The 22478-nt window shown below is 40.5% G+C and overlaps 2 protein-coding genes across 4 annotated transcripts; one reads left to right on the top strand and one right to left on the bottom strand.

Annotated features, from left to right (window-relative positions):
- Window positions 1-565: 565 nt before the first annotated feature.
- Window positions 566-4085, bottom strand: LOC147261839 (chemokine XC receptor 1-like). 3 transcript variants are annotated; one of them, XM_086205022.1, is made up of 3 exons: window positions 4038-4085; window positions 2763-2873; window positions 566-2670 (listed from the first exon to the last, which is right to left on the bottom strand). In XM_086205022.1, exon 3 carries the CDS (start codon window positions 2663-2665, stop codon window positions 1577-1579), a length of 1089 nt encoding a protein of 362 aa, XP_086061148.1. In that variant the 5' UTR covers window positions 2666-2670; window positions 2763-2873; window positions 4038-4085; the 3' UTR covers window positions 566-1576. The 3 variants fall into 3 exon arrangements, with proteins under 3 accessions (XP_086061148.1, XP_086061149.1, XP_086061150.1); XM_086205023.1 differs by having other exon boundaries at window positions 4017-4067; XM_086205024.1 differs by having other exon boundaries at window positions 4025-4046.
- A 1328-nt stretch (window positions 4086-5413) lies between these two features.
- LOC147261838 (FYVE and coiled-coil domain-containing protein 1-like) lies at window positions 5414-21000 on the top strand. Its single transcript, XM_086204084.1, has 18 exons — window positions 5414-5513; window positions 6102-6199; window positions 6436-6542; window positions 6899-7024; window positions 8767-8873; window positions 10101-10244; window positions 10580-10676; window positions 10762-13173; window positions 14065-14157; window positions 14718-14836; window positions 15071-15238; window positions 15400-15540; window positions 16183-16394; window positions 16546-16687; window positions 17129-17230; window positions 17888-18098; window positions 18201-18310; window positions 18751-21000. Exons 2-18 carry the CDS (start codon window positions 6139-6141, stop codon window positions 18824-18826), a joined length of 4428 nt encoding a protein of 1475 aa, XP_086060210.1. The 5' UTR covers window positions 5414-5513; window positions 6102-6138; the 3' UTR covers window positions 18827-21000.
- Window positions 21001-22478: the final 1478 nt, after the last annotated feature.

Below are 22478 nucleotides of genomic sequence, written 5' to 3'. Positions count from 1 at the left end.
TAGAATAGAAACTTTTTCATTTATATCGTCGGCAGACTTGTGGGTTTATCACATTGTGCATGCTGTATGCCTGCGTCAGTCGTTTGAAACAGTTACTTTGATTATATAAGTTAATGCTTTTAGACAAGATAAAGCTCTCCTTGTTTTGCTTATACAATCCTCCATCTGTGTTATCTTTCACTGGGTTGTTTTTTTAATCTCTGATCAGATCTACAAGAGTAATACACTCCCTCGAGTGACTCATTGGAGTTCTTGTTTCTCGCCTGCTGTAAATATAACCATTTACTAACAGCAGAGTCAGCTCAACAAAGATGCCACGATGTAAGTGTGAGGGGAACTTAAGCTGCTCTGTCCATTTCTTTTGTGAATTTATTCAGGTTTTTGCTTCGGCGACCATAGCAAACGTTAGCAATCACAATTTATCACTGAGCCGTCTTCTTATTCTCGTTAAAGGGATGTGGGGTCAAAATTAAACTTTTTGATGTACCCTCGTGATGTCTGGAAACTGCAAAAGCTACAGTACGTAATCCATGGTTTTAAATGAAGTATATTTTATTTTATTGTACAGCATGGAAATAATTATGGGAAGAAATTCACAAAATCACAGTATTATTCTTCAAAAGCCATTAAACAGATTCAAAATAACTAGCAAAAAGGGGAAAAGATAAGACAATAAATGCAAAATAATTCATGTGAAAATAACATGAGTGAATTACAATCGGTTCAATTGTCCATAGTATAATTTCACTGTAAAAAAAAAAGTTGTTTTTACGGGAAAAAAACTGGCAGCTGTCGTTGCCAGAAAAATACTGTAAAAAATACTGCAGAATGTAAACCATATTACAGAACAAACTGTAAATTTTACAATTTCAAACTGTTATCATTTACAAAATAACATCGTAAAATTGACGCACTGAACTGGTAAATTCAACATCCCTTTTCAGCCAAATGAACATGACCATGCCATTATTTACAGCCATTTTTACTGTACAATTTACATTTGGTGGTTGCTTATTTTACATGTAATCTCGTTTAATTTCGCCGAAAAACTTTGGTCACAAGACATTATTAAACTAAAAAAAGCCTCATTATAAGGTAGTAATTTTGTTATCAGCCTGCTTTGAAAATCATGAAGCATCAAAATATCCAGACGAATGAAGCTCAGTGTCGAAATAATAACAAAGACGGTGCTTAAATGAATTAAGACGTTTAAAAAGGTATTTTAACTTAGTTTTCATTACAGTACATATCAGAGCCTGGGCTTAATGACAGCAGTGCTTTAAGCTAAAGGCTACATTGCTACATATACTCGCTGAACAAAATGTTTCAGTCTCATAAACATTTGTTAGCCACGAATCTTTTTTTCTACAATAAGCCAAAACAATGTAAAAATCCCATAAACTTTTTGGTCGAGGGAAACCGTGGCGATGCTAGCCTCTGGGCTGGCCTCCAAAAATACATCCATTCTCATGCGTTATTTGAGAAATTTCGAGAGGAGGGAGCCAAACAAGTAGCTGGATTTTCATTTTCTGCTATGGACGCCACATTTTCTTGTTGCAGTGGATCCTTGCATCAACTACATGGAGAACTCTTCCCCGCTAGTTAGAGATGTGATGGTGAGCCGACTGCTTCTGCTGCGAATGCTGCTTTTGCCCAAGCTCTTCAGCACTTTCCTCAAGTGGCTTTTGTATTTAACCCCCACAAACACATAAAACACAGGGTTAAGGCAGCAATGTGAAAAGGCAAACATTCTGCTAATATAAAATGCATAATCAAGCAATTTGTAGGCTTCACTACTTTTAGCCACAGTCTTTGAGTCAGCAGCGGCTTGAGGCCAGTAATACAAAGACCGTAGAAATATAACAGTATTGTAAGGACCCCAGCCCACAAAGAACACCACCATGAGAGTAAAAATGAGCTTTAAGGTTTTGTTTTTTCTTCTTTGAGTACGACGCAGCAATCTGTACATGATCTGAGAATAGCAGAACACGAATACCAGTGAACTTATTATAAAGAGAATATTTTGTTGGTAGATTCCCCATAAACTCCAATAAGAGCTCTTGTATACACAGTGATTCTGGGGCAGGACTTTCGTGAAGATGAAGGCTGGAACGGCAGCCAAGATACTCACAACCCAAATGAGCACTGACACCAGGACAGTGTATGCGCCTGTTACTGACATGATTCCAGACAGAGGGCTCACGACTGCCACGTAACGGTGAATAGTCATGAGGATGAGGAGGAAGCCACTGCTGTAGAATCCAATATTGAAGACAAAAGCGACAAGTTTGCATGTAGGCTCCCCTAATGTCCATCCATACATGTGGTAGTAGGCCCAGAATGGCAAGCCAGCGGTGAAGAGGAGATCTGATAGAGCCAGATTCAAGATGAGAGCACTGGTGAGGGATTTGAGATTCTCATATTTGACCAAGATTACAATAACCAGGACGTTGCCAAGGAGACTGAGGATCACAACAATGGAGAAGAAGACCGGATTAAAAATTGCCCCAAAGTGCATGACACCTGTGCTGTTGTACCCTTCATTTTCATACTCTGTGTCATACTCTGCAGTGTGATTATAGTCATCGTAATCATAATAATCATAATAATCATGAGTAGCTGTGTTAGTAGTAGCAGTGATGCTAACGTCTTCAGTTGCAGCCATTTCCCCTGAGGAAAAAAAAAAAATTAATTCAACAGGCCAAATCAGAGACTGTCTAAAGTCGTGTTTATGTGCTTGTGTTTGAAAGTGCAGTAGTTACCAGTTAGACTCGGCTAGAGGGCGATCAGAAAAATGTTGGGTCAATAAAACAAAACAACTCTTCTCTCTTGGTGCTGAAATAACAGTCTGGTTTCACTGTGGTGTTTCTAACCTAGAGAACAGAAATTCACAGGGTGATCACGGCAAACAATTTTACTCATCCTCCACACATTCACATTTGCTTTTGGCTGGTGACTCTGCCAAAGTGTCATTTCAAACTTTTTTTTTTTCTTCCAAAATGTGAGCTTTTGGAGCATCTCTGGAGAAAGTTTACTCAGTTTGGGTGGTGAGTGGGTAGAAGAATACAGAGGTCAAGCATTGTCTACCTTCTGGTTCCAAGGCCTCAAAGTCAATGGAACTTTTGAATACATTTTAGATGAAACCTCTGGAATAAGACCAGTGGCAGTTTGTACTGTAGTTTAACAATTTGTTCTACAGCACAAGTTTATTTGTACTCAAGATGGTGGTTGCGAACAAGCGGTTAAATGACACTGCAGAGGTTGCCGTGGATATTAAACATCTTCGGGATGCAAGCAGAGGAAACGCAAAAGTAGTAGGTGATGATGAAGTCACGTATCTTCGGTGTTGTTTGTTCACAGCACAACCTCAGCTTTGTAGTTTAATGATTTACGCATCAAAAAATGCATCATTTACACATCAAAAATGCTAACAGTGGCGTTCACCTCGTCTTTCAATAATGATCAAAAGTCCACCCCCCCCCCCCCCCACACACACACCCATTTAAGTGCAGGCATTATACTTCCACTTATACAGTACAGCTCCTGTGTCCAGATGGGTAAGTTCAGTTTTGCAGCGCATGACTGTAAGAGGCTTTACTAAAACTAAAGCCTCTTTAAATCATACATGAGAACTTTTGTCATGAGATTGCATTATGATGTCATACATTAGATATGCGTGCAGCGCTTATGTAGTGTTCCCATTACGGTAAAAATACAGATCAGACAATGTTTTATCAAAGACTGAAACAACTCATAAAACTCCCCTCTTTTGTCACGGCAGGAGTCCCAACTCTAAACCAAGTACAACCAAAACTTTGTTTGATTTGGTTGACTAAACCTTCCAACGTGATCTTTTTTCTAGTTTGAGGCTAAATGAAAGTGAGCAGTCGTAATAGCCACACGCCATCTAAAAAGATAAACATACAAAGTAGACATCATAGAAAGTTTTAAATCCAGGAATGCTAAAATCACGCCCCCCCCCTCCCCCAACAATGACTGAGAAATGTGAAAATTACCTGCACACCTTCTACACTCACCAGAGTCCGTCATGCAGTGTGAAGACAAAGGGAACTGGGAGTCGTTGCTCATGATTTATCGATAGAGGTAAAGAGAAATCCAACATCATTTTCAGAACCTTTACGTCACAGTTGCCGGGGGCAACGTAGTTTCAGCAACACACGTCACAAGCTGTACAGTAAAATGCCACCTTTTAAAAGGAATTTACTTTATTTGATGAAAAAAACATCCATGTCCATCAATGAATGCATTTTTTAAGACAGAAAACAAAGAGAGAACATATATAAAACGTGCATTTTTTTTACAACTGTGAAAAATTAATCTGTCAGTCAAAAATTACTGTCTGTCTGTTACTGAAAAAGTTAGCAATGACCATTTTGCTATTTGACTAAAAAGACAGAATCTACCTCTGTGTTTCATAACAATATAAATATGTTATAAAAATGGTCAAAATCAGTTCTAAAAAAAGAGCTGATGAGAATAGTGGTTGTTTTTACACTATTGCATTACATAAATTTAATTAATGTCCATCCATCCATCTTCTTCCTCCTCTTATCCTGTTGAGGGTCGCGGGGGGGGGGGTGGAGCCTATCCTAGCAGCCTTCAGGCGAGAGGCGGGGTTCACCCTGGACAGGTCACCAGTCCATCCCAGGGCCAACACATAGAGACAGACAACCATTCACACTCACAATCACACCTGCGGTCAATTTAGAGTATCAATCAGCCTCGTTCACTCTTGATGTCTTTGGACTGTGGGAGGAAGCCGGAGTACCAGAGAGAACCCACACAGGAACAGGGAGAACATGGAGACTCCACACAGACAGAATCAGTGCCCAAGTTGGGACTTGAACCTGGAACCTTCTCTGAGGCGACAGTGCTGACCACTGCACCACCGTGCCGCCCTAATAAATGTCACAGAAGTGAAAAGAAAGTTACTTACAATGCTCCACTTCCTTATTCTTGTTCCTTTCTTTATGTCAGACCAAAACAGAGAAATTAAGATTGAAGCTGCATCGTTGCAGGTTTCACAATGTGCTGACAGTTGTATTGGACATTTACATATTTTATCCATAGAAATGTATTAGACCCAACAATAATAATTTGTAAAAGCAAGTGATTCTGCTTGACCAATCATCATGTAGTTGAATATTGTAACAAAAAAATTACAAAAATATGTATTTTTCTACATTCAATAAACAGCATTTGCAATAGCCTCTAATAGATAACTAAAAACAATATTATTGTTTTATATAGTATTTATAATTTTACACTCGTAGTTGATCTGTTTGTACTGACGTCATAAATAATTTATTAGACATAAACACGAATCAAATTTCTGTTTATTTATCTTTTATCTCTCAACCAAACTAGGAAAGCAGTCGCAGACGCTGATTGATCAACGCTGGCTGTCAATCATTCGCTGGTCCCGCCTCCCGTGGTAGCAGGTTTCCGCTGAATCGCTTACAAACTGGACATTCTGGACAATATTATAACAAGTACGTCTGTTATTTCAATATATCTATATTACTGGGAGGCGTTTCCCTTCCTTTACAACCACACTTTGATTGTTTGCGACGTTTTATTTAAAAACAAAAACAAAGTGAAGAGCTGGTAGCAGGTGCATGTCTCATAATTAGCGTTTGCCTACTCTGATAAATCGATGTTGATTTAGCGTGATGTCGCATTTTAAAGCTGTTGAAAAGTGATGTAGGTTAACTTAACGTTCTGTAAGGAAGACGTGAAACAAATGTTGTGTTAATGTGACGTGAAAATGGACACGTCGCTCTCAGCAGTGTGTGTCTTCTACCTGAGCTGGGTTGACCCTGGCTGCTGGGTAATTTAGCTAACTTAACTTTCTTCAGTGTCTCATCTCGGCTAACTCATAAACCTCCCTGTGAAATGTTTAATTTACAGGTTTTTGTGAGCGAAAACGGTGTCGTTATGATTTAAAAAAAAATTTATTTGCAGTTTAGGCGACAGGGGACAACACATTTGGAACACTGTTACTCGTAATTACCTTCCAGTTGTGTCTTTTTAAAAAAAACATTAAAAAGAACGGTAATTTCTTCTGTTCAATTCTGCAGAAGTCGGTTTCCTGTCTTGTGTCCCTTTCTTACCCCCATGATGGCCTCCTCATCAGTTGGAGAGAATCAGTTGCAGAGAATAATCAGAGATCTGCGTGGTGATGAAGCACACACACACACACACACACACACACACACACACACACAAACAAAATAGAAACACCATCTCCTGCAGTCACCTATAGCATCCTTGTTACGTGGATTGTTTGAAGCTTACATATGGTATGGAATATATGTGTACCACATATAGAATGTTCTGCTGACTAGTCAGAAACTGCCCCGTGTAATCATTGGTGTGTATTTATGTTCCAAGTGCTGTCGCTCTTTTGTGTAGATGCAGTGTTGGAGTTGAGTAAGGAACACAAGGGGTTTGGTGAACCTATAACTGATGACAGCACCAACCTGCACAAGTTTTTCTACAAACTGGAATACCTGTTACAGGTATGGGTCTTAAATCTACCAATTTCTGAATAGAGCTCCACTGTAAAATGAGTACAATATGAGAGGACGCTAATACTTAAAAAAAAAAAAAAAAAGCCAACAGGGTAGACCACCACACCGCCAGCACAAACATCAATGAGCATTTCTTGTCCATAAAGCTTTACATTTTGGTATCCTGTGCCACATTTTGCTCCCTGTGTGGTGTGTGAATCCTTAAAGACAGGACACATTCACAGGGAACCTTTATATGAAGTACATTGATTACAAACCACACACACAAGTGTCAGTGAAAGCTGTTACACAATTCACGTTGTTTACTTGTTTTTATTTATAATAAGATGATGTGGTTTTCTTAGTTTGACCAGAAAGAGAAGACAACCTTTCTTGGCCAGAGGAAAGACTACTGGGATTACTTCTGCGAGTGCCTGATTAAGATTAAGGGAGCTAATGATGGCATCCGTTTTGTTAAGTCCATTCCTGAGGTAATCCTCCTCTGACTGGAACACACACTCACACACACACACACACACACACACACACTCTGTCATGGCGTGCAAAACAAGCACAGACACAAATATACTCTGGCTGTGTAACTAATCCTCCAGTCAGTCAAGTAAGACTCAGAGCTGCAAATTCACTTGCCGTCTCACACCTGCACCCCCGTGTTTCCTCCTCACCTGATATCCTGGGAATCCTCGGCGGTGAGCTTTAGAGATGAATAGCTGTAGTCACATTTATTAGACATTTGTGCTTGTACTTTATTATTTATTCCTTCCATGTCATATGTACATTTTTTAGGGATTGGGAAGACACGTGAGGAGTCTTTTACAAATCAAATGTTTTCCTAGGTGGGGTATTGTGAAGGACAGATCGTCTCACTAAAGAGTAACAATAATCTGATCTGTAATTATCTGTTATATGATGTGTGAAGGCTGTATTGAATCTCATTTGCTCTCTGTGCAACCATTTAGAGTTTTGATGTTTCGAAAGTTCCTCTGAATTTGAAGCGACAACTTCAAATATGGTCTGGGTGTAAAGTGTATAAAGTACGAGACTGAGTCCTCTGGGATTTCAAAGAGGAGCTGAAGCGTTAGTGCCTTAAACCTGCATATTTCTAATGGCCAGTAGGAGGCAATTCCAATGGTTGCTGATAGTAGAAAAGTCTCTGAGGACATGATTTGATATCCTGTATAAGTCTTCTGTAATACAGCAAGATGCTAATTTATTGACTGTGGTCCTGTTTAAAGGGAAATATAGAGATTTGGATAGTATCTTGTCTCCAAGAAAGCTCACAAAATGCCAAACTTGAGTCCTCAAAACATTCTTTTTCCCATTCTTTTATGTGATGAATGGTGCTATTCATAAATTGCCTAAAAATAAACATGCTGCATTATATTTGGCATGTAGATAGGTAATATCCTATTTTATCATTTCTCTGACCCCATATCCAGAGTGCCTCTTTTGTCCTATTGTCGTCCAATACGTAAAGATTTTCAGGTCACCATCAAATACGACCAACAAAAACAGCAAATCCTCACAATTTCAAGTGAAAATCCTCTGAACTCTGGTGCCTTTTTCCATTCTCAGGGCTGCTGGTAAGATGCAATAGCCGATTTAAGCTAAGCGCGGAAGGCAGTCCTCTCTTTACACTGATTAAAGTTTATTCAGTAGCAGAAGCAAATGGTTAAAATCTTTTAAAGGGATTAACATGGGTCAGTACTATTTTCTTTGTGGATCACATGGGTCACTCCATAAGAGCCCAAGGTTAATTCCATCTTGGAAACCGTTGGTAAACTATTGCTTTTACCGTTTCTTGATGGTCAGTCACAAAGATGAGGGGGGTCTCCAGCTGGTGTCCTCGTGGTTCATCTGTAAGAGAACTGTCTTATGTAAATCCCTCCATCTGCTGGTGTGTCTGAGATTTTGCCTACGGACAGACATTGTTGATGAAGCATCTATCCAGCCACTGATGACCTTTTATATTTTGTTTTGAAAGTGCTTTATTTTGCGACCTATTTTAACCAAACACAAATGACATTTAAGTCACTTCAGAGTGTAACTTATGGGATTTGTTGATTGATTTGGATTTTGGATTTTTTGTTGGAGAGAGCAGGACGTTGGAAGGCACCACACTTAAGTTGAAAGCACCACGCATTGTACCAAAGTTGTATATGTGTATAGATGTGATTATAAATGTAAATCTATATTTTTGACGTGTCTTCAGATAAAAACATCGCTGGGGAAAGGAAGGGCCTTCATTCGCTACTCTCTCGTTCACCAACGTCTTGCAGACACACTGCAGCAGTGTCTTATAAATCAGAAGGTCACCAGGTCAGAGGACACACACACACACACACACACACACACTGAACAAGAATATAAACGTAACACATTTTTTGCAGCCTTTCTTAATTGCATCAATCAATGTTCTGTTTGCTCAAATTTGTCACTAAAAAATAATCCATCACTTGCCCGAGTAATCAAGATGCTGATTAAAAGCCATGATCTCTACCCATGTTCCTTATGATGGGGTCAGTTAAAGATCCCACATCCTCTAGATTTGTCACATCACAATGCCACCACAGATGTCACAAGTCAACAGGGAGAGGGGAATTGGCATGTTGCAAGCTGGCATGTCAATTTGGCAGATTTATGCAGCTGTAAATGTTCATTTTTCAACAATAAGCCACTTTATGGTTGAAATACAACGGGTATTTTCATGGGGCGACGCGGCTGTTGTAGCAGATGACTTCCATCATTCTCGGTTGGGACTGCTACACTAACTGCAGGAGTCATGCAGACCCCTGTGTTTATTTTTGCAGGGCTAGTCTTTTTTGTCTCTGTGCAAAAACAATGCAGCACATTCAAATACATAAATAAATCTATATGCATCCGTAATTCTGTAGTTAAAACAATCAGTTTAGATGTAGAGCAGCCAACGATGATCATGTGTAAAATAATGGAAAGACCGAGGTGGCAGGTGTGATTATCTTGTGTACTTCAGTGTCCTTAAATGTACTTCAGTCCAGGTGTGGTCGACCAAACAACCCAGAGAGTGATGCCTGGTCTGATTTGACACCCCCGAGTTCCTGTACATTACAGTTTGCTTGGTTCTTTTCTCAGGAAGTGTGATTCCCTCTTCCTGATTAAAGTCTTATTTCTGTTTTCACAGCAAACAACAGCTTCATAGCTAACCTTTGACACCCACTGCTCTGACTCACTTCTGCATTCTCTCATCATACAAATGTCAACTTGTTTTTGCTCTGTTTGACGTTATTTATTCAGGATGGTTTCATCAACTACATTTTTTATTTCAGCAGAGTTGAGCAATAGAACCATGCTTCCATCTGTCTTTCAACAGCATCGTGTGTGCATGTTTGTGTCATATACTGTATGACAGGCTTCAGGTCCATTTAGTCCATCAGTATTTGAAACAACCAGGATACAAATTCACTACAAAATAAGAAATTTGAGCTCAACCTCAACAAAAAGTCAGAGGAAAAAGTATGCAATGGTATAAATAATGTTTTTTTTGGGGTTTATTTTCTTCCCATGCAGTGACTGGTATTATGCCCGAAGCCCCTTCCTCAAGTCCCACCTTACTGCTGACATAATCAACCATCTTTATGAGCTCAACCAGATCCACTTTGATGTGGCAGCCAGAGGTTACGATCTTGATGCAGACTGGCCTACCTTTGCAAGGTAACTTTGTTTTTCCTTTGTTTCGCTCCTGGAAACACAAACTAATTGTTGGTGATACAAACCTAGTTTGTGAAAACTGATCACCTGTAAACAAGTAAAAAAGATCTGCTACTTCTTCAATTTGTAAGTTGATCCAAAATGGAACTTCTTTGGTATACTTGAGTAATTCTAATCAGAGTGTAGCGGAAAAGTCATTTACTAAAGTAACTGTGAATTGCTGTCTGGTCTTTGGCTATCCTGTAAATTATTCCTGTGTGTTTTTCTCAGTTGGAATGCTTTTTTCTTTTTTATGACACTAATATATAACATTAGTTTTTGTTTTCATTATGCCAAAGGCGAACATTAGGCGCCGGCTCCTCAGCCTTCCTGTGGAAGCCCCCCAGTCGCTGCTCCAGCATCAACAGTTTGGTCAGCAGCTACTCACACATACAGGTATGGAGTTGTTACAGATGTTTGTGTGTTTCAATGTGACTGAAGTGCAAAGCATCAGAACAACCTCTTGCCATCTTCTCTGTAGGTGCAGGAGTGTCTCCCTGTCCCAGACTTGAGTCACAGTGTCCTGGGTGAACTGGAAGAACTGGGAGAGCCCTCTCCTTGCAGCATCGCAGAGAATCTACGTATTGAACTCGACCAGTCAGAGCTCAGACAGCAAGAGCTCCTTGTTCAGGTTGAAGAATTAAGCAAAGAGGCGGTCGAGATGAAAAATGTAGTGAAAGACCTTCAAGGCCAGCTGTTAGCTCAGAAGACCCTCAGCCAGTCTCTCTCCTCAGAGCCCACAACCAATACTGACCATCAGCCCTGTAGAGAAGCAGTCACGGCTGAACTTCAAGACAGACTCGCAGCTGCTGAGAACAAAAATATGGAACTTCTGTCTAAGTTAGATGAAGCCCTTAAAGAAAAGGGCCAACAAACTGCTAGCTACTGTGACTCAGCCTGGAAAATCCAGGAACTCCTGGATAAACTCAAGACTGCAGAGGAGGAGAGGATGGAGGCGAAGAGAGAGGCTGAGGACAGGACCAGGCATTCTGAGCGTCTGTCTCAGGAACTACAACTCAGGGAAGAGGAGTTGAGGACCAGCATAGAGAAGCTGACTGAAGTAAAAGCCGGAGCTAATGATGAGCGGGAGAAGGCCCTCAAACGGTTAGAGGGACTCCAAGGTGCAGTTGGACGAATTCAGGGAGCACTGACGTTGAAAGAGAAGGAGACGGGAAACTTGAGAGCCCAGCTTCAGGATCTACAATTCTCCCTGGAGTGCAGAGAACGACAAGCAGAGGAGCTGAGGAGAAGACTACAGGAAGAGAGGGACGAGATAGAGCAGAGATGTAGCGTTAGCAGTAGCCAGAATGAAGCCCTTGAGAATCAGCTCCTGGATTTTAAAAAAACTCTAAAGAACAGAGAGAGGGAGCTTTCAGCTAGCTCTGAGAAAATCAAGCATCTCGAGGAGCAACTGGAAAAACAGAATGTTGAGAAAGAAAGTCTGTTGTCAAAACTGTCTGATAATGAAGTCAGTTCCTGCGATCAGACAGTGAACCTTGAGGACCACAAATCCCAGTGCTCCAGTCTTATGGAGTTAAATGCAAAGCTTCTCGAAAAAGTGAAAAACAGTGAGGAGACCATTACAGAGCTGACTCAGAGCAGGGCAGCCTTGTTGAACCAGCTTGCTTCCTCGAGGGCCTCTGAGAAACACTTACAGGGACGGGTTGAAGCTGCAGACATGTGTGTGGAAGACCGGGAGAAGAAGCTTTTAGATGAAAACCTGCTTCTGGAGGAGACTGTCCAGAAAGCACTCGTTCAGAAGGAAGAGTCAGAGGTTCAGTTGAGGAGGATTGAGCAGGAAAATGGAGAACTCCTTGAGGTCCAGTCCTCCTTGAAAAAACAGCTTGCTAAAACTCAAGAGGAACTTGACTTATTTAGTGCCAAAGCCTCAACGTTGGACAAAAACCTTGGAGTGTCCCAAAGAAGTCAAGCAGAGTTGCTGGCCAAAATCCAGGAAACTGAAACAAAGCTTAGAGAGCAAACAGTTGAGTGTTGTCTTCTGCAAGCTCGGACCGAGGAGCTTGAGAACAGGACTAAGGAGCTGCACGATGAAAAAGGAGCTGCTGAAAGCAACGAAAAAATGCAACATCTTAATGATGAGCATCCGACTGTGGAAAACAAAGAGGCGTCTTTCAGACTGGTGGTGGCTGAGGCTCAACTGGAGCTCAACCAGCGGGAAATACACCGGCTCAGAGAAGAGGTGGTGGAGCTAAGGGCTCAGCTGCTGGCAGGTACTGAGGAGAGAGTTAAAGTTCTGGCCCTCCAGGAGGTGACAGAGGCCTCTCGAGAGGACCTCCGTGTCTTAGCAGAACAACTGAAGGCTCAAGTTGAGGAACTAAACCGTCGGCATGTGGATGAGATTCTACGATCCCGGGAGAAAGAAGAGGCTCTTGTTCGGGAGCGTGATGGAGAGGCTCAGGCTCGGGTAGGTCTTGCTGCAGATGTAACGGCCTCCAGAGAGGAGTTACATCAGCTCAAGCTGCGTTATGATGCCTTGTGTCTGGAGAACAGTGAAGCCAGGGAGGCGCTCCACAGAGCCAACACAGAAACAGCTGAACTGGGTGTACATGTGTGTATGCTGACTGCTGAGAATGAGGAGGCTCGTCTGCGCTGGGAGGGCTTGTCAACAAAGCTGCAAGAGCTGGACGAGGAGGGGGTTCAGGAGGCAGAGAGAATGAAGACTTCCATGCAGCAGCTTCAGCAGGAGAACCAGCAACTACTGGATAAACTTCATCATGAGGAAAGTCTGTTGGCAAACAAGCAGAAGCTTCTGGAAGAGCTGAGCAGGGCCCAGCGGGAGTCAGAAGCCTTACAGGTGACGAGCCAGGAAGAGATTCAGTCACTCCGGTTTCAACTCAGCAGCCAAACCATCAGCCACAGCAGCCAGCTCCAGGTCAGCCTCACACAAACCAGCTGTTGAAGATGTAGTGATTGTCTAAATGAGCAGGATACAGTTGGTGATTTCCTGTGAGTGGATTTCTTCTACTGAGCAACCTGGTTTTTCTAATTGGGGTAGAGGATAAGTGGAAACTGATTGGCTTTTTAAGTTTCTCTCAGAGAGCACAGATTTCCCTTTATGTATATAATGAACAGAGTTTCTCATCTGTGTTTACACATACATGCGAATGTGGATGTGAAGGGAAAGTAACAAAGAAGCAGCTAATGTTTTCAATGCAATTCCATCCGAGGTGTAACTGAAACTGGAGCATAATAGCTGCTTGAGGTGTATGCTAGTTGAACTGTTAGATTCAGAGTCGTTTGGGCTGTTAACTAGATAAACTAGTCATGGCGAACTAGTTATGCTCTGTGGTGTCTTTTTCAAACTTTCTTTTTATTTAAGACAGTGTCACAGCCACAGGAAAAGCTATGGGATATACAAGCAATAAAAAGGAAATAAATTGCAGAGAGACCTTTACAGGACCAATAGAACTTTTGTTCTTTTTTAAAGGAAAAACAGCAAAAGCAGTGCTTTATACAAATATATGATTAAAAAAAACTTCAAAAATAGATATATTTATAAAAACAAGGTTAAAAAATATAATCTGACTTCTTTATTTATAGTGCTTGGCATCTATCTATCTAACTATGTATATGTGTATGTATATATATATATATATATATATATATATATTTATTTATTTATTTATATAATCTTTTTTAATTTTCTAAGATGAAGAGGGGATTAAAATGGAATTATGAACATCAACAAAGATTTTGGGAGAAAATATCGAATCAAGTGTAACATCTTGACTGTTGACCATATTTTCTATTTTTCGTGGTCCAGTGTGTGAATGAGGAGTTGCAGGAGGTCAGATTACAGGTGCTGACTGAGCAGGAGAAAGTGGTCGACCTGGAGAACAAACTCAAACAGCTTGAGGTGAGACGATTGGCAGATAAATTACAAAAAAAAAAACTTCCACTATTTTTAGCTTAGTTTCACACATTTTGGCTTCCATTATAGTGGAAAAAAAATGACTGATGGCAAAAACACTTTGACTGGCAACCATGTGGACAGATGTCCTATTGCAGCAGTTTTTCATTGGCAGTTGTAGCGTTGTCACTCAGCATTGGACCGATTCCTATAATTGTTGACCGAAAAGGATGGAGACTGGATTTGGGGTTTAAAATCCCAGTTATTTTTTAAAAATTGTTGTGTGTTTCCGGAATGTCTTGCTCACATCTAATCTCTCAAACAGTTCAGTGGAGATCATGCAGAGAGATTCGGTGTTGCATTACATCTACAGATAATTTAGACAACAAAATAAATATAGAAATAGTTTGATATGGCCGATCCTGATCCTGATCTGTGTATTTGTGCTCATCAAATTGAAGGAAAACCGTGGCAAGTAAAGGAATCTTCAATGTTCAATGTTATTGACAGACGCCTATCTCGCATAGCAACAGAAATAATGTCTTGCTTTGTTGTACTGATTGCAGGCTGAGACACAGAGATATTGCCAACAGATTGTGGAGAAAAACATCCAGATGGCCCAGTCTGAAAATCTCATCCAGCAGAAAGAAGACGAGATAATCCATCTGAAAGGGAATTTATCAAGGTGAGATCCTGTATTCATAATCATACATTCTGGACCAAATTAAACCTGTTAGGAAAATGTTTGCAATCTTGTGTATTGAGATTATAATGTTTGGCTTTGTTTATCTCTTTATTATGCCGCTAGGAATTTTGATTTATTTGTTGGTGCTGTTTTTTGTTTTTTTTAATTCATGCATTCAAATAGCTATATGGAGCACATTTAAGTCACCTGAAAATCCTTTTTCTACCTGAGCAGATCTGAGGAAAACCTTGGAGCAACTCAACGGGCCTGTAAGGAGTTGACAGAAAATTTACGAAGAGTCACACTGGACAAACAGAGCTTTGACCTCAAGGCGGCTGCTGAGCTTGATGACCTCTACCGCACCAAAATCAACCTGGAGGAGAGACTTGTGGAGCTCATTAGGTACTAAAACGTTGATATTTATCAGGCTAGATCTGTGTCTCTACACCATATTTTGTTTCTTTTTTCTTTTGGAGAGCAAAGTGATTTGTTAGGTTTGGTATCTGTTATGAAGCATTGGATTTGATTACATACACAAATATTTTGGAGCGTTCTCTCTGCAGGGAGAAAGATGCATTGTGGCAGAAAACTGATGCACTCGAGTTTGAGCAAAAGCTGCGGGACGAGGAGACGGAGAGAGATGTCAACTACTGTCTGGGCTGTCACAGTCAGTTCAGCTGGTGGCTCCGCAAGTATACCTGCAGGTCAGATGGACTTTTATCCCCAAAATCCCCTCACATCAGCGCATAAAACACCTGTCAGTGCTGCTACTTTGGATTTAGTATTATATTGATTGATTTTCAAAAACAGTCAAACCAGTGAGTGCTTTTTTAAAAACTGCAACACAACAGATACTTTGTCTAACCTGAACAGCGATTACAGCTTTAACAAAAATGTCAAAGGAACTGTGACACTCAGGTCCAGCGTTCTCCCTGTATTTCGCTTCTCATTTAGACTCCTCAGCTGTAGTAGTAGTGAAACAAAAATCCTCGTTCGTCAGTTGAATTGGAGTTATTCAAACTTCGCACATATAAACTTGGAGTCAAGAATGAAGTGATTCGATTTCGGTAGTGAAAGGTCAGTGAATGTGAAATGAGAAGGACTGAGGCTGCATATTAAATGTGTCCTTTGTTGTCACTCAGGAACTTTGGAGGAACTTTGTTACTAAATAGAAAATTCTACAAGCAATCTGAATGCACCTTTATGTTTGGCTTTTTTGTTCTTGCACAGTGTCTATATTTACAGATGAAAAATGTAAACAGTGAGTTAAAGAAATGATCCTTGCATGTTACTTAATTCAGTCTACATTTTAATACAACTTCAACTCAAATTTTTTTCTTTTCCAGACTGTGTGGGCGACCCTTCTGCTACTACTGCTGCAGCAACACTGTCAGCACCCAGCAGGGCGGCAGCAAAGAGCGCTGTTGCAGGGACTGCTATAACCAGCACAGTGCAGTAGTAGAGCGCCACCCGCAGGAGGATGTGATCACCAGCAGCACACCAGGCACACCTTTCAGACATTTTTTGCAGGCTGGGAGAGCTTTGACGGGTGCTTCAGGTGACACACACACACTCACACACACACACACATTCTGAAATAAAAAATATCAGAACAGAGTTTAGTGTGTATGGAATGCTAATTATTGTACAGTAAGAACAGAACAGAAAACACAGCAATGAACCGGTTTTTATTTGGTGTATTTTTTTAGGGGCAGATGAATGTGACAAGCAGGAGGATGGTGTTTTTGACATCATCACTGATGAGGAAGTGAGCGGGGTGTACGACAGTGACTCACTCTCTTTTGCTACTGCCTCCACCCCAGGACATGGACAGCAGGGGGCAGCACAGCTGTAATTATCTCATTTGTATTCACTCACAGGGGATGGGAATGACAGCGACTGCTTGCAGACACAGTCAGTAATACAGATTATAAACCATGACACGACAGATTATTAACAACCCCAGAAAGAGATTACCATTTACACTACTCAGGCCCATCCAAACTGTTGCAGCAATGGAAAGAGATTCAGCATCTTAAATTTGTTTTAAAAAATATCCTCTTGTAACTGTCTTGTAAGGTTTTATTTTTTAATTTCATGCAGTGTCCAAAAAATGTGCTCACATGGACTGAAGGGTTGAATGACAAAAGACCATTGTGAAGTACAACAAAAATGTTAAAGAGCATATTTTTGAATTGTTGTATTTACATTATGTAGACATTGAAAACATAAAAACAAACATCAGGCTTTTTGTTTTCTTTCTTCAATACGTTTTCTTATACTCTTGTCCAGCAACAACAGTGCCAGTGGGGAGAACATCGCTTCAGATGCTGAGGACCTCAGTGCTACAGTGCAGGATGCAGAGATCTGCCTGCTGAAGTCTGGAGAACTAACGTGAGTTTTCATGTGTCGGTGTGTCGGTGTGTATGTGGCCACAAGGTTGAACTGTCAGCTCATAGAGGATGTTTATTTTATACTATTCCGTTGAAAACTAAAAGCTAAATCTTAAAATGGGAAGTGAAAAATGGAAGTGAAACACTTAAGTATGAAGTGTTTCACTTCCATTTTGTGTGTATCTGTGTACATATTTATAGGCAAAGTGAGTATGGGAAAAAAAAAAAAACATGGTAATTTCTCAGTCGGAGGAGCTGGAAGTATCAAGCATTTGTCATTTCTGTTTGAAGATAAGAGACCAATAAAAACTGAGAGAGAGACAGAGTTAAATTGCCCCTCAGGGACAAATAAATAAAGTTGACTTGAATTGATTAGCTGTTCAACAGAAAAAAAAACTGCAGTAACATTTATATGTAATTAATCATTTCACTCATAATTGAAGCCTGAAATGGCGAACTTTCAAATTCTCAAATTTTAAAGTTTTCTAAGACATCTTTAATATTTGTTTTAATAACTTTAGATTTTGGACAGTTGGTGGGATGAATTGTATTTTACATTTATCAGAAAAATGGGAAGAATCAAAGTGGAAGAAAATAGTTTTCTCCAGCGCGGTATTGTTGGGAACCTTCGTGTATCCTGATCTGTGCTGTGCTGTAGGCTGTCGGCCCGCTTCACGGTGAATGACATCTCAGGGTTCGGGGAGAGCCCCCGAGAGCTTTTCATCAAGTCTAGCTGTTACAGCACCATCGCCATCACCATGAGCAGCCCTGGTTCCACCGTCACCTGGACATTCACCTCTGAACCCAAGAGCATCTCCTTCAGTGTCGTCTACAGGGAGAGCGGCGACACTCCGCTGGAGCAGGCGAAGGTGAGTCACCGACAGTGGTATGAAGGAAAATTACCTGTTTTTCACCCTGTCGGACGTCTGCTTACGTGCACATCAAACATGACTATTCTTTGTTTTCTGCAGGTCTTGATCCCACTGACTCGCTGTAACTCTCACAAGGAGACGATCCAGGGGGAAATGAAAGTCAGAAACCCTGGAGAGTACACACTCATCTTTGACAACTCCTTCTCCAGGTCAGCTACCATGTGCTGTAGAGAAATGTAGCAGGTTACGGTCATGAAAATCTGGGAAAGGCCTGGAATGTTGATTTTGCAATTTGCAGGCATGCAGCATTTTTGAAAAGGAAATAAAGCCAGATAATCTTCATGAATACCTTCATATTTGAGTTCTGTATATAGCGAGAAAAATCTGTTCTGGTTCTGACTGCCGATTTATTACCTGTTCATCATTAATTTCACTCAATTAAACTCTGGTGGTGGATTTGCCCATTTCAGAGAATCTTTTGTCCCCAAAAAATTGTCCTCAAAGGTGTGAATTTGATGAGGATGTGTGAGTAAAAACTGTGTATGGATCCTGCGTAGGTGCTTGTGTTGCAATCCACTATCTGCCACCTCAACATGGGACGGAGCAATAGCAAGCATAACACAGGTCTCGCCCCTTTCCTGTTCACCAGGTTCATCTCAAAGAAAGTGCTGTACCATCTGACTGTAGACCAGCCCGGGGTCAGCGACGGAGGCGATCTGCAGTGAGAGGACGCAGGGCAAACAGGTGTAACACAAACTGTAACACTAACTCTAGATCCAGCAGCGGCTACTTTCAGCCTCATGATTTCAAGGTAACTGTGCCACCGGACTGACGTTGAGCCGCCTCAATGAAAGGTTATGGCATTTTAGAAATGCCTCCCAGAAGTAGCTGCTGCTCCTGGGTGCCACATCAGGAGAGTTTGGCAAGACTGAGCAAAGGCTTAAAGGTAGAGTAAAGCAACATTACTCGAGTGAAGCTGAGCACCTTTTTTTTGTAGACAGTTGAAGTTACTGTATGATGTAGAAATAAGCATTTCAAGCGGTCGGTGACTGGAGGATTGTTGCATATGAATGTTTGTGTACACACACCTATTCAAGTTTGTTGTTACTGTTACACGCAGAACAGATTTATTTACTTCATCCCTGTGCAAGTCAAACAGCTTTTGGGAACACTTGGTGGTGGGACTGTTTGATGAATCATGTGTTCAAGCGCTCTCATAAGGTCAAGCTACTGCTTTGACATTGAGGATATGTGCTCTTCGCACCATGCTGAAGTACTTGGACTGGGGAATCTAGTACAGATCCATCACTAACACAATGTGTTATTGTACTATCTATATTTATGCATCTAAATAACCTCTAGTGGATGATCAATTAAGCAACTAATGTTAGACAAAAACAAGGAAAAAAGAATCAGAAGCATTTAGGAAGCGCAGCAGATGAAGGTACCTCATCACACTGATGATACTGTTGTAATGGTTTAGCAGCTCATCTTACAATATGCAGTAATTTTGTCATTTCTCACATTTTCCTGCTCAGAAGAAGTTACATGAATGATAAATGACCAAAAACAGGGACTTGATGGATGTCAACGTGTTTTGATTAGTAAAAGCATTTTCCTTTTGATTTTAGAGATAGATATTTAACCATGATTTCAACTTAACCTTAATTGGCTTTTGTTTTTATTTTCTCATAGCTAATTAACGAACCGCGTTTAAGGAAACTAACTCTACGTAGGTGATGTCATGCTGTCGTAGCCTTTATGGGTGGGGAAACTTGATGTAATCCGTGATGAAGTTTCTAATCATTTCTCTCTTGTTGCCTTCCCAGTTTTTGAAATTGTGAGCTATTGGTTTGTTGTGATGCAGTCACTATGAACACTGAAGGAAGCAACTCTTCTCCAAAAGCTAAAGCACCGCCTCGTGTGCGTCTGGGCTGCTCCGCCAAACCCTTTTAATTTCTATGCAGGAAAAACAAAACAAAACACTAAGAATGTGTGTGTTATCCTCATGTTAACCATGGAAGGAGCTAATGTAGGTTTCAGTGCTTTAAATATTTTGTTCTTAACTTGAAATTTGATGTTGTTGATTTTTTGTTTTTTTGTTTGTTTTTGGAAGGGTTTTACATTTAATCAGTTTTTTTTTCACTGTTTTGATGACCTGAAATGGAACCTTTAAAGAGAGAATCTACACATTTCCTAATGTCTTCCAACGTGTTGAAATCCATTTGTAACGCTATATTTTGAATCTAACTGTCATAAGGAGAGGGAAAAAAAAATTAGGTTTTTTATATGAAGAGTGATACTTTGCCAAATATATTGGGACGCATATTTGTCTAGTTTATGAAGTATTTAAATGCAAATTGAAGTCTCTGTTGGAAGACAAGACAAGACAAGAGACGGTCGTGTAATGCACTTTGACAAAAGACCTCGTCGTCGTGGTAACTCCTCAGCATGTGTGGCAGTTGGACATGTTGTCTATTCTGTGGTGCCACTTTGGTGAGTGTGTGATTGTAGATGTTTACATAAAGAGAAACTCCTGGACTTAACCTGTGAATGACTGCTGGCAATGGTTCATGGAAATGTTTACATGCTAAAGATTTATTTTAGAATGGATTTAAGATCATGGATAAATAAATAAGGATTGTGTGTTATGTCATTGTGATGCTGTTTCTCTCATCCTCACACACACACACACACACACACACACACACACAAGTACACACTGATAATAATGGTGGTACGTGCAGGAATAATTTTGAAATCAAACTGTTCACATATTCAACATCTTAAATGATAAATTATGTATCAGACTAAATTCTTCTATTCTAAGTTTGGCTGCTTTGTCATGTGCCATCCAGTGCCATCATCTGGTCAGATTTTCTGTTTGACCATTAGAATAATTTAGTCCCAGTTCAACACTGTATACTAATTCTATAAAATATGTTTTTAAAAAAAATTGTTTAGGTGTATTGATTGTTACCACAGTATCAAAGAAAAATATGTTTCAAGGTGAAGTGTATAGGATTCAGGGTGCTATTCATGCACATACTGAGTAAAATGTTCACAGTTGTGGTTTATGATTGCTGTGTAATCATAATAATAAATTGTGTTTTCATTAGCCAAGAGAGATCCTTTTAAATCCACGCGGGGAGTCGCTGGAGTCTGGATGGGGCATCAACAGTGGCCCGCAACACACAAACCAGCGCCTTCTGTGTTCAAAAATCATTTGGTATTTGTTGCAATGGATAAAAAGCTAACAGTTAGCTATGTCATAGTCAAGGTCCAGATCAGAGCAGCCACGTGTTGAACACCCGTTCTGAAGCAGACACTGATGAGCAGATGAACTCACACGCTGACAAGAAAACAGGTCTTTTCTCAGTTTAGGGTCCTTAAACTTGAAAAAAAATGTTCTCAGGCATGATCCTGAAAGCCACCTGGTTCACCCATCGTATCACACCATCGATAGAGAAAAGAGATGGAGTGCAATGAGATGAAGGAGATTATTACAGCTCATATCATAAGGACCACATATCCATGCGTACAGTTTAGGAAAATTGGGCTTAGTTATTTGTTAGACGGAAAACAAAATTGGAAATAAACACATTACAGCTCTGTAAATCTTTTAAGTTCCTCCTGAATTTGGATGATATTTGAAGAAATGCATTCCTGAAATATTGCGTCACGGAGAACAGGAGTGCTGTCACTGGCGCGGAGGCGTACGTATCGAAAGACCTGCCCACGGAGATTTCTTCTATACAGTGTAGACCTAGAACATTCTACACCTCTGCTTCCGCAGCAGCAGCAGTGTGGTTATTTCATCTGTACCTGATGACAGTGACAAACCATGTGTAATATCCTTAAATGTTACGATATTCTTTATATATTTCAATTATCCTGAATTACTTTGGCTGTGATAATTGTGCAGTAGGAATCGTGTCCACGCTTGGTCCCAATACAGAACATCTGTATTGTCAGATTTTTGTTTTTTGTTGTTGTTTTTTTGAACATTTTCACCTCAATTACTGATTCATTTGAATTTCATGCAGTTCCAGTGAGTTGCCCCTCGCAGTTACTTGGTGTTGCATCGTGGTTGAGCAGCACACTCAAAATCCAATATCTGTACTGTCTGCTGTTAGTAAAACTACATTTAGACACTTGTAGGTACTTGGTTTGAGTCTCAAGGATCAAATCAGCCATAAAGATTGTGCTGTAGTGTGTGTGTGTGTGTGTGTGTGTGTGTGTGTGTGTGCGAGCGTGCGTGCGTGCAAGTGTGCATCCATCCCTGCTTGTGTGTATTTTTCCGAGCCTTTACGAGTGTATTGTTCTTGCAAGGTGTCTGTCTGAGAGATAGTGTTTGTGTCGCAGAGGCCACTCTTG

The sequence above is a fragment of the Aulostomus chinensis genome, chromosome 5, assembly GCF_037954235.1.
Source record: "Aulostomus chinensis isolate RoL2024-O1b breed Wild chromosome 5, RoL_Achi_v1.0, whole genome shotgun sequence".
NCBI classification, from domain to species: domain Eukaryota; kingdom Metazoa; phylum Chordata; class Actinopteri; order Syngnathiformes; family Aulostomidae; genus Aulostomus; species Aulostomus chinensis.
The sequence above is the reverse complement of the archived record's forward strand: the minus strand, read 5'-3'. Positions and strand labels throughout refer to the sequence as shown.

Excerpts from the sequence above, each read along its gene's own strand:
- LOC147261839 (XM_086205022.1), bottom strand. The coding sequence starts at position 2,665 with ATGGCTGCAACTGAAGACGTTAGCATCACTGCTACTACTAACACAGCT.
- LOC147261838 (XM_086204084.1), top strand. The coding sequence starts at position 6,139 with ATGATGGCCTCCTCATCAGTTGGAGAGAATCAGTTGCAGAGAATAATC. Across the intron at positions 13,174-14,064 it reads GCCACAGCAGCCAGCTCCAG|TGTGTGAATGAGGAGTTGCA; the intron begins GTCAGCCTCACA and ends TTCGTGGTCCAG. Across the intron at positions 18,311-18,750 it reads TTTGACAACTCCTTCTCCAG|GTTCATCTCAAAGAAAGTGC; the intron begins GTCAGCTACCAT and ends CCTGTTCACCAG.